Source organism: Ogataea parapolymorpha, chromosome III (assembly GCF_000187245.1).
Source record: "Ogataea parapolymorpha DL-1 chromosome III, whole genome shotgun sequence".
Taxonomy (NCBI): Eukaryota; Fungi; Ascomycota; class Pichiomycetes; order Pichiales; family Pichiaceae; genus Ogataea; species Ogataea parapolymorpha.
The window spans coordinates 769,820-783,446 of record NC_027864.1 but is presented as its reverse complement, the minus strand read 5'-3'; the positions used below and the strand labels follow the sequence as shown (position 1 = coordinate 783,446).

Here is a 13,627-nt window from a genome sequence, read left to right as displayed (position 1 = left end):
GTTTCCAAATGGAGAAAAATACTTATTGATCTCAGGCTCTGACACCAATGCACGACCTAGAAACTTTTCTTCACCAATATCCGTCCTCTCTTCGCCATGCCTGAATGGAGCCCGTTGTCGTGCTTCCACTACGGAAGAGTCGTCGAGTCATTTCTGCCGCTCAAGCTGCTGGACAAAAAAGACCCCAAGCACAAGGCCATTGCCCAGAACTTTGTCAACGTCCACCCTGGAGATCAGGTGTACCTTTTCGAGCAGGAAGAAGGCGGCAAATGGGTCCGGGGATACGTTGTCTCGCTGCCCATGCCGTCAGATTTTCTTACCGCGGGGGCCACGCTGGACAGAATGCCTGAGAACCGGGTTTCTGTGGCCGTCCTGCCCAGATCTTGCGTGGAAGTCGTGAAAGAGATCCCGTATAACAAGACCTATACGCTTAGCTCAGACTCGCTGCCTCCGTTGCCACCGGAGTCACAGGCCCTCACAGACTCGTTTTTGGACGAGATCGTGTTTTCGCTGCGCTCCATTGCCGTCTACATCTTTGCGGTTTACTCCATGAACCAGTTCTCTCTGTTCCAAAAATTAAAAGACATATACACCGAGCTGAACGACATTCGGCTGCAGTTTCTGCACGGCCTGCTCACAAAGGAGGAGAAGGTGCTTGCACAGAAACAGGTTGCAGCGCTTGTAAACAGGATATCCAAGCTGCTGGCCCCGGTAATCTCCAACGACGTAGGTGGCTACCTGGCTATTTCATCCAGAGACGAAAAAACGGGCCAGCTCTTCAGGGCCAACAAAAACCCAGAAAACATGATAAACCTCGCAAAAGTCGCACAGAACCAGGTGTTTTCGGCCCTCGCATCCAACTTCCCCGTCAGCAACGCAGACGTCTCCTTTGTGCCCGAAAAATGCCCCAAATTGCAGCCTGCGCTCCCGTCGCACATTCTCGTGGATTTTAAATCCGTTTCTGGCTCCTCGAACATCGTCCCAAAAGGGTACGACGGGATAACCGCGTACATGTACTTGCGCAATACCAAGAAGACCATCACGGAAGCGTTTAACATCACGATTCGGCCGCACGAGAGCTTCGAGCTGGAAAATATTTCTGCAGCTCTGTTTAAAAATATTCCAGCCAGCGAGGTGGAAAATACCAGAGTCTACCTGGTGGCCGTTTTGACCGAGAACATCAAACTCACAGAGAGCAAACTGCCCTCGATCCGCAAGGGGATAGGCGCCGGTGTCGCCAACATCACGCGAATTTTCAGCGGGAAACAAGGCCATCTGACTGCGGGCCAGGCTCACCAGTTCACCATAAAACTGTTCAGCTCGTACACTTCACGAAACTCCCAGCAGCTGAGTGTCAAGCCGGGCATGAGTCCGCTCCCGGGCGTGTCGTCGCTCATGGAAAACAACGGCTGGGGAGAGCTCGTGGACCGAATCATTGCTGGATCCAGCAAAGGGGTGGCCATCAACCCAAGAGCAGAGCAGATCACTCTCTCCATCAAAGAGCTCAAAAACAACAAGCTGTTGGACTCTATCGATGCGAGAACGTCTGCCATTGCGTCGATCCGGCCAATGCTGTACAGTCCGCTGGAGCCAGACTACAGCAGATCGTATTTGACGGTCAACAAATGCAATCTGGTGGCAGGTCTTGACAAGGAGAAGAGCTTTGTCACCGTGGAGGTCAAGTCACCCACTCAGGGGCTACGTTTTGCCAAGGGCACGAACGAGGACCCGCGCAAGGCGTGGCAGTTCCTGACAGTTTCGCCGGACGAGTATGTTGGCGAGACCGTCCAGATTTTCAATATCGATGAAAACTCGATCATTGAGAACGAGTACCTGATATTTACCGTTTACTTAAACGGGGACTCCCTTGGCGAGGGACGGTACCATCTGCGGTCCGGCCACCAGATCCGCGAGACCAAGAAGGGCGCCCAGGTGGAGATTTACGGTAATGGTAGCAGCCAGGTGGCCGCAGTGGATTTTGACCTGCAGTATGTGGGGAAAAAGTACAACGCCGACCCGGCGGTGGCCACCATTTTGGACTGGAAGAAGTTCTATAGCGCCAATCTCGAGGGCAACTATGGAACGCTGATCCAGGTGCTGGCGAAAGCAGGCAAGGTGGAGCTGGGGACGGCGGTGAAATTTTTCCCCGAGCTGCTGCGCACGTTTTTGGAGATTTTCAACGAGTCGCGTGTCAAGAAGCTACTTTCGCTGGAGATTGCCGCTTTCGAGAGCGTCGTGCGTCTGCTCGACGTGACCATCGCGCGCCAGGACCACTATAATTACGTTTTTTCGGACTTCCTGGAGAAATACAGAAACCTACCGACTGTCGGCGAGCAGCTGCTGCATTTGATGGCTTCGTATTTTTCGCAGGTCGACACCGACTGGAACTCGACGGGCCGTGCGCTGTGTCGCACGTCGCACCTCGTGCTCAAACTTGCGGCCGCGTGCTACGCCAACTCGACCGCGTTTGCCGGCGTCGGCACCTTCTTTAGCAACTCGGCCGCCAAGCTGCTTGCCATCAAGCAGGACTCAATTTTGCCCGACCAGCTGCTGATTGCTGAGTCGCTGGAGTTGTGGCTCGACGTGCTACGCGAGTTCTACGATGATGCGCACCTGCTCAAGATGGCGGCCAAGTGGATCGACGCGATCGGGTTGCAGGGCCTCGGTGCAGCAGACGACGTGCCGTCCAAGAAAAAAAGCCACGAGCACCGTCTGATCGTGAGCAAGCTGCTATTTATTCGCCGGCTGCTGAATTCCTGGCTCATTCACACCTCCTCCGTCGAAACTCGCGACACGCTGATGGCCAGCGCGCTCAAATGGGCGCTCCAGGTGGTCTTGAGCGAGCAGATCGACATCGACGCCATCCGGCTCGCGCTCGGGATCATCCTGGCGTTCGACACCGCGTGCTTCGGCGAAGATCGCCTGTTCCACGACGACAGCAAACAGGCGTACGTGACAATCGCGCGGCTGCTGCCTGTGCTGGGTGAGACGTTCCGCAGATGCCTTGTGCACTGCCAGAAAAACGGCTATCTCAAGCCGCGCAGAACGTTCACGCAGCTGTTCCCCGTGGCTTACCCGTTCCCAGAGCACACGATCGACTCGGCCGTTAACAACGAGTCCTTCTGCGAGGTGCTGATCGAGCTGGCCGTGCTGATCGCGATCCACGCCAAGATCGGCAGGGCCAACGGCGACGCCATGAGCCAGTACCTGGTGAAGAAAACCACGTCGCCCGCGTACGAGGCGCTGAACGGGCTGCTGGGCGCGCCCGGCAGCGTGCTGGACTCGCCCACAAAGCCGTTCGACACGGTTCGGTGGGTGGTTTCCACTATGTCGGCGAAATATTATCCGGCCGATAAATGGCTGTCGCTGCGCGCACTCATCACAGAGGGCATCCTGTCGCTGACGGAATTTGTTTATCCGATGGCGGTTCGGATCCTCCCGCCACCGGGCGAGGTGGACGGGTTCAACGTGCGCGTCTGGCACAAGTACCTCGTGGCGATCATGAGGTGTGCTACCGCGAAGACGTCGTCGTTAGAGCATCTGCACGATATCCCGCGCAAGTGCTGCTACCAGCTGGAGGGCGACATCCGGCCGCGTGCTGCGGGCCTTGTGCAGTCTGTGTGGAACAGTCTGGGCGTGCGGTGTGCTGAGAAAACGGCGCAGCGGTTTGAAATCGAGAAATGCGGCGGGTTCCAGACGCTATTTATTGCCGACGAAAAATATACCATCGTAGGCGACGTGCTGCTGCTGTGTTTCCAGCGCAACACAACGTGTGTGGATGTCGGCGTTAAAATTCTGTGGTCAATGATGGTCGATGAGTGGCTGAACAAGCAGAGTCTTGAGGAATTGCAACGGCTGTGCATCGTCTCGATCTACGAAATTTTCCACACCGAAAATAGCTACTCTCCTGGCCCGGAGGAAATTGTGGGTTTCATCAGCCATCTTGCCAACTCGGTCAAGCTGGACCCCGAGGACGAGGCGCATGGCCCAGTCATGGGGCTTATCGACAAGTTGTCGGCGTATCTCGAGAACATGAACCAGCTGCAGAAAATCCCCAAGGGCAGCGAGTTCGACGACGACAGAATGTACTACAAGCTAAAACTGTCACAGTATCTTGCCAATGTGGACCGTCCCGAGGTGTTCCAGTCGTTTGTAAACGACCTGTACCAATCGAACCTCGAACGCGGCCATTATGTGCAGGCTGCTCTGTCGCTCGGACTTTTGGCCGACACGTACTCCTGGGACCCGGAAACAGAGGTGGCGGCGTGCGAGCGGCCGCCGTTCCCGAAACAGACCGCGTTCCAGCGCAAGGAGCAGCTCTACAAGATGATTGCGTCCAACTTCGTCCGTGGTAAGCGTCTCGAACAGGCCGTCGACGTGTACCAGGAGCTGCTACGCGCGTACATGGCCTACAACTTCGATCTGCGCGGGCTGAGCTACTGTCACGGCGAGCTCGCGAAAATCTACAAGGCACTGGAGACGGTCGACCGTGTCGAATCGAGCTACTTCCGCATCGAGTTCATTGGAGCCGGGTTCCCTGACGCGCTGCGCAACAAGCAGTATATCTACGAGGGACTTGCGTTTGAGCACATCACGTCGATGATCCAACGGCTGTTGCGACTGTATCCAGGAGCACATCTCATTAGTAGCGAGGAGGAGCTGCAAAAGCTCAAGGATAGCGAGCCAGCAGGAAAACATATCCATGTCAAAAGCGTGGCTCCGTACAAGGACATGAGCGGCGACAAGCTGTCGCTGCGCACAAAACAGTACGTGGACAACAAGGACCTGCGCCAGTTCCAGGCAACACGCAGACTTGCCGGCTCGACGGGTATCCAGGATCTGTGGACAGAGGAGGTGACGTACGAGACGTATGCTCCGTTCCCTACGCTGATGAACCGGTCGGAAATCAAAACCACAACGGTGACGAAGCTGTCGCCCGTGGAGAACGCGTTGAGGTCGCTGAGTGCCAGAAACGAAAGCTTGGAAGATTTGGAACAGACGCTGCTGCAGGCAGTCAAAAAAACCGAGGACTACTCGCAATTGTCGCAGTCTGCCATTTTTGGCGAGTTGTCGCGGGTGCTTGCAGGGACGGTTGACTCGCCTGTGAATGGCGGGGCGGGCCAATACAGGGTGTTTTTCGGAAAGACAGACAAAGACGGCGCAGAGCAGGCGGTGGAAGCCAAGTTTGAGCAGCTGGTGCAAAATCTGTACCGGCTGCTCAGAGTCCATGCTCTGCTCGTGCCGGACTCACTGTTGGAGAGCCATAAGAGTCTGGTGGAGCTGTTTGGCGCCAATTTTGCGCCAGAAATCGACAATTTACATCTAAGCTTGGGCGAGCTGATGGATGTGGATAAGATCAGAGAAACGCCTCAGAACGTGTCGCTCTACGAGTCCGCCAGCTCGCTCCACCTCACCATCACCAACACCAGCAGCAACGCATCGGTCCACTCGAACTCCTCGGAACCCAGGTTCTCCCAGAGTCTAGCCTCGCCAGGAGTGCGTCTGTATACAAAAGCAATGGTATAGCACTCACTATTTGGATCTTCCGGCATTCCCAGAACAAGCACTGAAGCACATATGCACAAAATCGTCATAGCTATTTTTCCGCTTTGTTCGAGAACAATATTTTTTTTCTGGATATCGTTTCATTTTTAGAATTTTCGACACTCTACATAGCTGGAATTAGGTAATAGGTCGTGAGGGTGCTAATTGAACGTAGCATTGTGTCAAACAAGAGGCTTCCCTATATATGTACAGACTTCCCCTGTTGTGTGATCCTGGGTCTCGTATGTCAAGATTTCGTGCCAACAATATGGAATCTGACAACTTGAGACGTTTGGAGAATGCACTGGTCAAGTTCCACTCGTACAAGCGGAACAACACCTCCAAAACGAACATCCTACGTCTGTCGCTCCTTCCCTTTCTCAGAAACACCAGCGCTCCCTGGTCCGCGCACCGGCTCGATGCGGTCGACAAAAGATCCAGAACCCAGTTTCTGGAGCTCGCCGTCGTGCTTTTGCGCTGGTGGAAGGCGCTTTTAGCAGCAGTCAAGGAGCTACATCAGATGACGTCTATCGACAGAAACTGCTACTTGGAGGCGATTTCCAGAATCGTCGGCCGCCAAGAATGGCTAGAGATCTCTAAAGACCCGAACTCTGAGATTTACAAACAGCACAACACACAGCTACTCGAGACGTTCGAGTTCTGCATAGCAAGACTCGATGTGAAGAATATCAACCTGCCAATCAACGCTTTTGTTGGGAAGATCTTTGCCCACGCCTTTGTGAAGCTGCCCGATCTCTCCCGCGGCATCCTGTTCCTCCTAAACTCGAGGGTCAAAAATTTCAAGGAATACTACGACCTGATGGTTCGAGAAAAATCACCTCACCAGCCTGTTCCGGGCCGCGATAAAAAATACTTTGAGGACGTGATCAACGCCACATTGTCGCATTTCCCACAACACCTTCATCCACTCATCAAGTCTGCCGAGCAGCCTCGTCAAACCAGGTACAAGCTCGAAAACAAGGTTCTTAACTCGATCACACCGCCATCTGCCAAAATCACAGGAATTAGCGACCCGCGCGGACTTTGGTGCACCAGATGGTCGTCCCTCGAAAATATTGACCTGTTTTGTTCATTTTTACGTCATTATCTCACGCTTATCTCATTCTATGTGCAACAGACTAAATCGCTTTCCGCTCCGGAAGTTTACGCCCTTCCAGGCTTTGCATATCTGATTACTCACATTTTCGAGATTGTTGATTTCCAAATCTTCCAAGCCGCCCAACGCACATGCAGCCAGTCCACAGAATCGCAGGTCGATAAGTTGCTGAAGCTGCTCCGCGACTTCCTGGCGAACGCCCGCCATGAGTTCGAGCCTAGTCTCCGGAGCGGAGTTCTGAAGTGTTTTGACACTGTATTCAAGCTGGTTTTCTACAAGACTACGATCTTCCAAACAGAGAGAATCGACCTCTGTTTCGATATATGGGTCAGATTTGTGAGAAGCATAGACGAGACAAATTCCTATGCCACTCAGGATTTGGATTGGAAATTCTGGAGCGATACAATTTTCAAGATGCTCAACTCGGAGTTCATCAACAGCGAACTCAAGGCGCTCTCTGTTTTGTATCAGATTTGGGATTATCTTCCATCCAGCAAGCCACCACAGGCAGATTGGGTTTCTGATCCTAACGACACCCTGAAATATAACATGATATTATATCTCACGAGTTCCGACAACTGGTCAAAGTTCTTTGGTCACTACTTGCCCTTGGTGAGATGCTACTATATCACCTTGATGGTTTGGAAAGTTTTGGGTTTGGAGTCTCTACATCTTAGTGCCAAGGGCAGTTTTGCCGATGTTATGACAGGAAAGAAAGTCCAGGCGATCATACAGACACGTTTAGACCAGAGTTACAGTGTTTCAGAAAAGATCCCCGTGGTTCCTACCGACCCGCTTCTGAACAAGAAGTTGGCTATTGTGAGCGCAGGTCCTAGAGACGATCCGTCAAAGAGAGACATTGTCAGGTCGCATCCTTACGAAATCCTGGATGATGCAATTTACACCTGTGCCAACCTGTCTGTGGGCAACTCGACAACTAGTCTCTCTTCTTCTGCCTCTTATGCTTCTACAACGTCCATGACGAGCAAGAGGTCGAAGCTAGCAAGCCACTGGGTTTCAAAGTTTTTCAAGAAGAAGGACAGCGACGTGGACTCCACACAGTCAGAATCCGTGAACATTCCTCCGCCAACGGCCGTGTCAGGGCAATCGACATTCTCCTCTCAAAGCTCGCTTCTTCCTCCATCGACTTCCTCATTGACTTTGTCTTCGAAGTCCTCATCACCAAGCATTCTTTCTTCCGCTACCACATACAGTTCACCTCAGTCATCGCTGTCTTCGGTAGAGTTTATTGACACCAGCAACGAGCCAAACAACAGGCAAAACTTACCCGTTGAGCTGTTGATGAGGCCTCCAGAACTGGGGAAACCAATCTACAAGTTCCAGCTAGTGGTGAACGAGAACAAAATCCACGATTCTCTCAAACAGCTGCAAGACTTCAATGTCACTAAGTTCAACAGCGAAGAGTCACCGTATTATAACGCAAGACCTAAACTTCCAGGACTTGGCCTAGATATTTGTGGTGGAAGTATCTGCAGTGATGACGATATAGACATGGACTCTCAAGACTCAAGAAGCTTAGATTTCCAGTTCAGATCCGCCATGCCTATGGTCACAGCAGAACTCGCTCTCCAACCACTCCCTTTTAAGGCTACTTACACGAATGCTGTCTATGAGTACAACAAGATTGCTCACGAGTTTGAGCAGTTTGTCAAGCAAAGACTCGATTCTGCTTCTGGAACAAGTACTCCAACAGATGCTGCACTATATTTATTCAGCGACAGCCTGGCTGTCTCCATTCCAGTGCTGCTTTCAGAGGCTCCCGAAAAGCCCAACGCGTACTGATATACATGCATAATATACAACAAACAGTTTGTCCGTTTAAATTTTCAGTGTTCGACACCTTTTAGTAGCGAGTCTAGATTTGTCATTGTTTCGTCCTGTTTGATCGGTGGCACGGTTTGCTTGTAGTAGGAGAATATAAATGCACTCACAGCAACACAGACGACAGAGCTAACCGTCCAGCAGATGAGAACTCCAATAATAAACGAAAGCGTAGGATATTGGGCCAAGTACCATCGGAGGCCGTTGTATTTCATCACCACCTGCAATTTTGCGTTTTCTAGGAACGCCTGGTTCTGGTTGAGCTCCAGGACAAACTTCATGTGCCTGGAATTCTCCAAAATATCATTGTAGCTCGATGTTGGCCACACAAGCGACTGTGCAGGCGGCTGAAGCGACAGCAGGTGAAGTTTATAGGTAGGTGAGTAATGCAGTTTATTTGCGAGTTCAGGAGGTGCCACATGTTTCTCTATTAGAGGAGGCAGAAACGAATGGTTTTCCTGGCAATCGAGCGTGAAATATTGTGTGTTGACATAATAGATGCCCATGCCAGGAACCACCTCGCCTCCACCTCCTTCTATCTGTGTGTTTTTATGGCTATTCCAGAATCTCCACGAACTTGATGGAGCATCCACAATGGGTTTTTGCTCGTTGCAAAGGGAACGGGAACGCGGCCATTGCCACTCAATGCTACGCGGTCTGTTGGAGCCAGAAGAAAATTGCAACGATCTTTTGAGATTGTCGGTTATTGGCCACAAGTTGACAAACTTCGACTTCAGACTCACATGTTCCAGGTTCAATTCCCACGGCTTGAGCTCCTCGTTCAAAATGGTGTCGTCGAGAACCGAAAATCTGGATCCAACAATGGTTTTCGAGGAACTTAAACATTTTGTCTCGAAAGACAGATAGAACTCGTATTTTGACACCGGGTCGTTGAATAAATTGTCGTTTTTGACTGCGGCAAGATGCACGAAAAAATCTGCCGCGTTGAATATCTGGTATGGCCCGCGTTCACGCAGCTCGTAGTTCAGGTGGACTGTCTGCTCGTAAATAGGCGTTGGAATTAAGCGACCGTAAAAATACCAAAAGGAAACAATCGACCAGGGCAGCAAAACAAGAAAAACCGACGCCAGTACCAAAGCTGCGTACAGCGTCGTTCTAGTGAATAGCAAGGGCCACGAGAGGCTTATTATCATGCGCAGACAAAGCGAGAATGCTTGTTAAATACAAATGTTATTTATTTCATCGACGCGTCGATGAACGTCGGCGATCTAATATTTGAGCGGAACCTTAAGAGTGTAAGCTGCGGTGAACGGCAGACAAACAACAAGCGCAACGTAGTGACAGATGTATGCTAATGCCAGGCAGTCAACCTGGATGTGGTCCTCGTAATCGGGAGGAGTGTAAAATGCAGTCAGGTAAATGTTGGACGTAGCTGGAGGCATGCAAAAAACGATGTTTGACACAAAGTGAAGAATTGGTTCGTTGTAGAAGAGTCCGTCTTTGTTGACTTTGGAGTCAAGCGCACATCCCACAATGGGGAGCAGCACAAGGCGCACAGAAGTTACTGCTAGTGGAGTTCTCCACCGCGACAGTGGGATATCTCTAATTTCCAGCCTGCCAATGGTAGCACCCAAAATAAGCAAACCGAAAGGAACCTGTGCTGCTCCGATATAAGATGAGATGTCCATCATAAAGGAAAGCGGGGGTAGTCCGTCTGGTGCAGGACTGATATGAGCTTGATTGGTCGTGACGAAGAGGGCTTTCACCCAGGGAATCATGCAAATTATTAGACTAATCACGACAGTCAGCGAGATAGGCTTGCGGAAACTATCCAAAAGCAGGAAAATAAAGGACTTCGCTAGCGGCCAGACGCCTTTTGACTCAGAAGGCGTTGTTTTTGGGGCAACCTGCAGATCTGCCGGGTCGTTGACCTTCACAGATCCAGTCGCGAGCTCGTCGAAACGCGAGTATTGTCGCACCATGTCCGCCATGTTCTCTGTGGGCATCTCCCTTAGAGAGGTACCAGAACATGCGCTCTCCGTTCGCCTAAGATCAAGGCTCCTTCGCGCCGTAGACCATGAACTTCTACGGCCGGTTCGTTTCTCTCTCAAAGAGTGTGGCTGATTTTCATCTGTGTCGTTTTCATCGACTGAGGAGCTGATGCTGGTAAGTGAGTTCGAACAGTTGGTATGCTGAATCGACTCTGGAGATGCGGACGTCGATACCGTCTGCTCCTCGTCGGCCGGTTTTTTGTCGCCCGCATTTTTAAATGCATCTCGAAAATCCCACTCGATCAACTTGTAAAGGCCACAATTGAATTGGCCGATCAGCTGAATCACCGTGTAAATGCAATTGAACGCCACGCCACGGTCAACGTCAGGAACAATCCCAGATGACTCCAAACTTTGCAGATAGGCGATCGGCAAGTCAGAGATATTGGGGAACATCCCCACGCTGATGAGGCCTCCATACCACCGCTTGGGGCATCTGGTGACCAGACCCGCCAAAAAACACATCAGACCACCTCCCAGCATGTTGAATATCCCCAGAAACGCTATCGTTCCGATCTGGGCAATATCAGAGTTGTCGATATTGGTAACGATCTTGTTAAACAGCAACGCAGGCATGGTCACCATAATAGCTATACTGCTGATATTTTTAGTGGTATCCACAGATAATATGTTTTTGCGTGCCAGCCAGAACCCCACCCCAATCAAGAAGTAGATCTTGAACATGGGCTTGCATGACATATATATGACTTCTCCCAAGGAGATGCTAGTCATGAGTAATAAATTAAGAAAAGCCAAAAAATTCGAAGATGACGAAAAAAAGATTTTGGATAAGGAGTAGCCATTTACATCTAGTTAGATCTATATGCCTTTAGTTTATCGAGCGTAGCTTCTCTCCACGGTGGCAGCTTCAGCGGGATGTTGTCAGGATGGAGGGCGGGATAGTATGCAGATATGACTTTCATCAGCTCATTATACATCAGCTGGTATGCAGTTCCAGTGAAATGGATTCCGTCACTCAGGAGATCAGCACTGGAGAGTCCAGAGTTGATAAACAGATCGTACAGGTCCACGGAAGGAACCTCCAGTTTGCCACAGACCTCGCCCAAAACGTCTCCGTACTGTTTCTGCAGCTGGTTGCTTCTCTTGGCCCTTTCTCGTTGCTTTGCTTCATCAGCCAGCGTCTCGTCGTGTGTTCCCGGCTTGATCGCAATTACTTTTATCCCGCGCGACTGAAGCATTTTGATCATAGTCTCCATATTTTCTGCGTAGCGGTCAATCGGCACGTGCTGAACGTGGTTGCCACCGACGCTCGAGTCGTTGGTGCCGAAAAATATCCAGGCTATCTTGATCTGCTCCTCAACAGGCTTTGTGTCGTGCTCGTATTTCAAAATTTCAGGCAGAATATGCAGGGCCTGCTCGGAATTGTAGCCGTCAAAGCCCCTGGTGATGACCTCTAGCTTCCTTTGGTAGTCGTTGGTCAGGGCAGCAGCAATAGAAAACTGGATCCGGCCATTGTCGGGCTCTATTATCTGTTTGGACGAGTACTGCGTGATAGAGTCGCCAAACAAAAGAAACTTGCCATACTGATATACACTCATGTAAATGAAATTGGTCTAACGTATATGCGCGAGTGGATATCAGCTTTTCCAGACCGGGAAAATTGAGCGGCTCGATTTAAAAATTTGGGGCGGGAGACGAGCGAGGCTTTCGGCCGGGCTACATAACCCCTGTTTTCCGTAGGCCGACGATGCACCCAGTTAGGTAATTTGGTTTTTTGGAATGGCAAAAAGGAAGAGCTGTCTAATTAGATAGATATGTTTGGCCAGACTGCGAACGACTCGACACAACCGATCAACATTAGCTTTTCCAGGACAGGGTCCGTGTACCAGAATTCACGCATCCGCAGGGAAAGTATAGCGCACTCCCAGGGGATGGGGGGAATATCATGGGGTTCGGTGACTATAGGATCCTGGCTCAAGGACGAGGTTATGTTACATGCGCACCAACAACAGAACACACACAACAACAACCTCTCGCCGTTTTTGGGAGCCAACCACTCGGTGAACACCCACATGATTACTAATAATTTCGACAACCTTAATAGGACGGATAGCCTGAGCATGGCCTTTTCTCCCAGCATAAACAATACCTCCTACTTGGCTGATCTGGAGGCCACCTACTGTAAGGACTACTCCTGCTGCGGCCAGCTGCTGCCCACGTTGCACGATCTGCTCCGGCATTATGAGGAAATGCACATCCAGCCAGAACAGCCCTTGGAGACGCCAAGAGCCAGACCGGTGAACACGGCCATGGATACGGTGAGCACGAACGAAGTGTTTTTAACACCCCAGGGGTCGCACGATCCGAACGTGCGTACGCAGCAGAGCCAAGGCCACGGGGTCCCTGATTCGCTAGCAACCTTCTCGTTCAACCAGCAGCCAAATAACGACACGCAGTCCAGATTGGGATATAATATACAATACCAGCAGTCGCAACAGGATTTATTGAACCACTCGCAAGGTTCTTTGACCCAGAACGCCCTCCAACAACAGCACCCGACCTTGTTCCAGAACTACAATAATCAATTGCCCCAGAGACAACAGTCGCCGCTTTCCTCCCAGCCAACGCCCCACTCTAATCACGCGAACACCATACCTCCGCGGGCAGGTTCTCCTCGCCAGTTTGCCATGGACGAGGACGAGGATATGGAGGAAGACAGCGAGGTGTGCATAGACGATCCAGCTAGACATCTGTACGTGATGGAGCAAGGCGAGAGCCGGCCATTTAAGTGTCCTGTGATAGGTTGTGATAAGAACTACAAGAATCAGAACGGTCTCAAATACCATCGGCTGCACGGCCACCAAAACCAGACTCTCCGGGCCAATCCCGACGGTACCTTTTCCGTCATTGATCCAGAGAGCGACGCTCCTTATCCTGATGGCATGGGTATGGAGAAAGACAAGCCGTACCGCTGCGAGGTGTGTGGCAAGAGATACAAGAACTTGAATGGTCTTAAATATCACCGTGGACATTCGACGCATTAGGAAGTTGTAATAATAGAATAGGGGAGTATAATATAGAATAGTAGTTTTCGAGACGTCATTAAAAAATATTTGGATTTTAGCAATCTTGGAATATTTTCAACTCGTTC

General features: G+C 51.0%; 6 protein-coding genes across 6 annotated transcripts; 3 read left to right on the top strand and 3 right to left on the bottom strand.

Moving 5' to 3' along the window:
* Positions 1-96: 96 nt before the first annotated feature.
* HPODL_00605 (DOCK-like protein) lies at positions 97-5,526 on the top strand (the record flags this gene model as incomplete). The annotated part of the gene is made up of 1 exon (XM_014080565.1): positions 97-5,526. The coding sequence occupies one exon, from the start codon at positions 97-99 to the stop codon at positions 5,524-5,526; it is 5,430 nt and encodes a 1,809-aa protein (XP_013936040.1).
* Positions 5,527-5,812: 286 nt separating this feature from the next.
* HPODL_00604 (uncharacterized protein) lies at positions 5,813-8,464 on the top strand (the record flags this gene model as incomplete). The annotated part of the gene is made up of 1 exon (XM_014080564.1): positions 5,813-8,464. The coding sequence occupies one exon, from the start codon at positions 5,813-5,815 to the stop codon at positions 8,462-8,464; it is 2,652 nt and encodes an 883-aa protein (XP_013936039.1).
* A 44-nt stretch (positions 8,465-8,508) lies between these two features.
* On the bottom strand, positions 8,509-9,657 carry HPODL_00603 (uncharacterized protein; the record flags this gene model as incomplete). Its single annotated transcript, XM_014080563.1, has 1 exon — positions 8,509-9,657. The coding sequence occupies one exon, from the start codon at positions 9,655-9,657 to the stop codon at positions 8,509-8,511; it is 1,149 nt and encodes a 382-aa protein (XP_013936038.1).
* A 75-nt stretch (positions 9,658-9,732) lies between these two features.
* Positions 9,733-11,247, bottom strand: HPODL_00602 (Protein ECM3; the record flags this gene model as incomplete). Its single annotated transcript, XM_014080562.1, has 1 exon — positions 9,733-11,247. The coding sequence occupies one exon, from the start codon at positions 11,245-11,247 to the stop codon at positions 9,733-9,735; it is 1,515 nt and encodes a 504-aa protein (XP_013936037.1).
* A 77-nt stretch (positions 11,248-11,324) lies between these two features.
* On the bottom strand, positions 11,325-12,074 carry HPODL_00601 (uncharacterized protein; the record flags this gene model as incomplete). Its single annotated transcript, XM_014080561.1, has 1 exon — positions 11,325-12,074. One exon carries the CDS (start codon positions 12,072-12,074, stop codon positions 11,325-11,327), a length of 750 nt encoding a protein of 249 aa, XP_013936036.1.
* A 216-nt stretch (positions 12,075-12,290) lies between these two features.
* Positions 12,291-13,520, top strand: HPODL_00600 (uncharacterized protein; the record flags this gene model as incomplete). The annotated part of the gene is made up of 1 exon (XM_014080560.1): positions 12,291-13,520. One exon carries the CDS (start codon positions 12,291-12,293, stop codon positions 13,518-13,520), a length of 1,230 nt encoding a protein of 409 aa, XP_013936035.1.
* Positions 13,521-13,627: the final 107 nt, after the last annotated feature.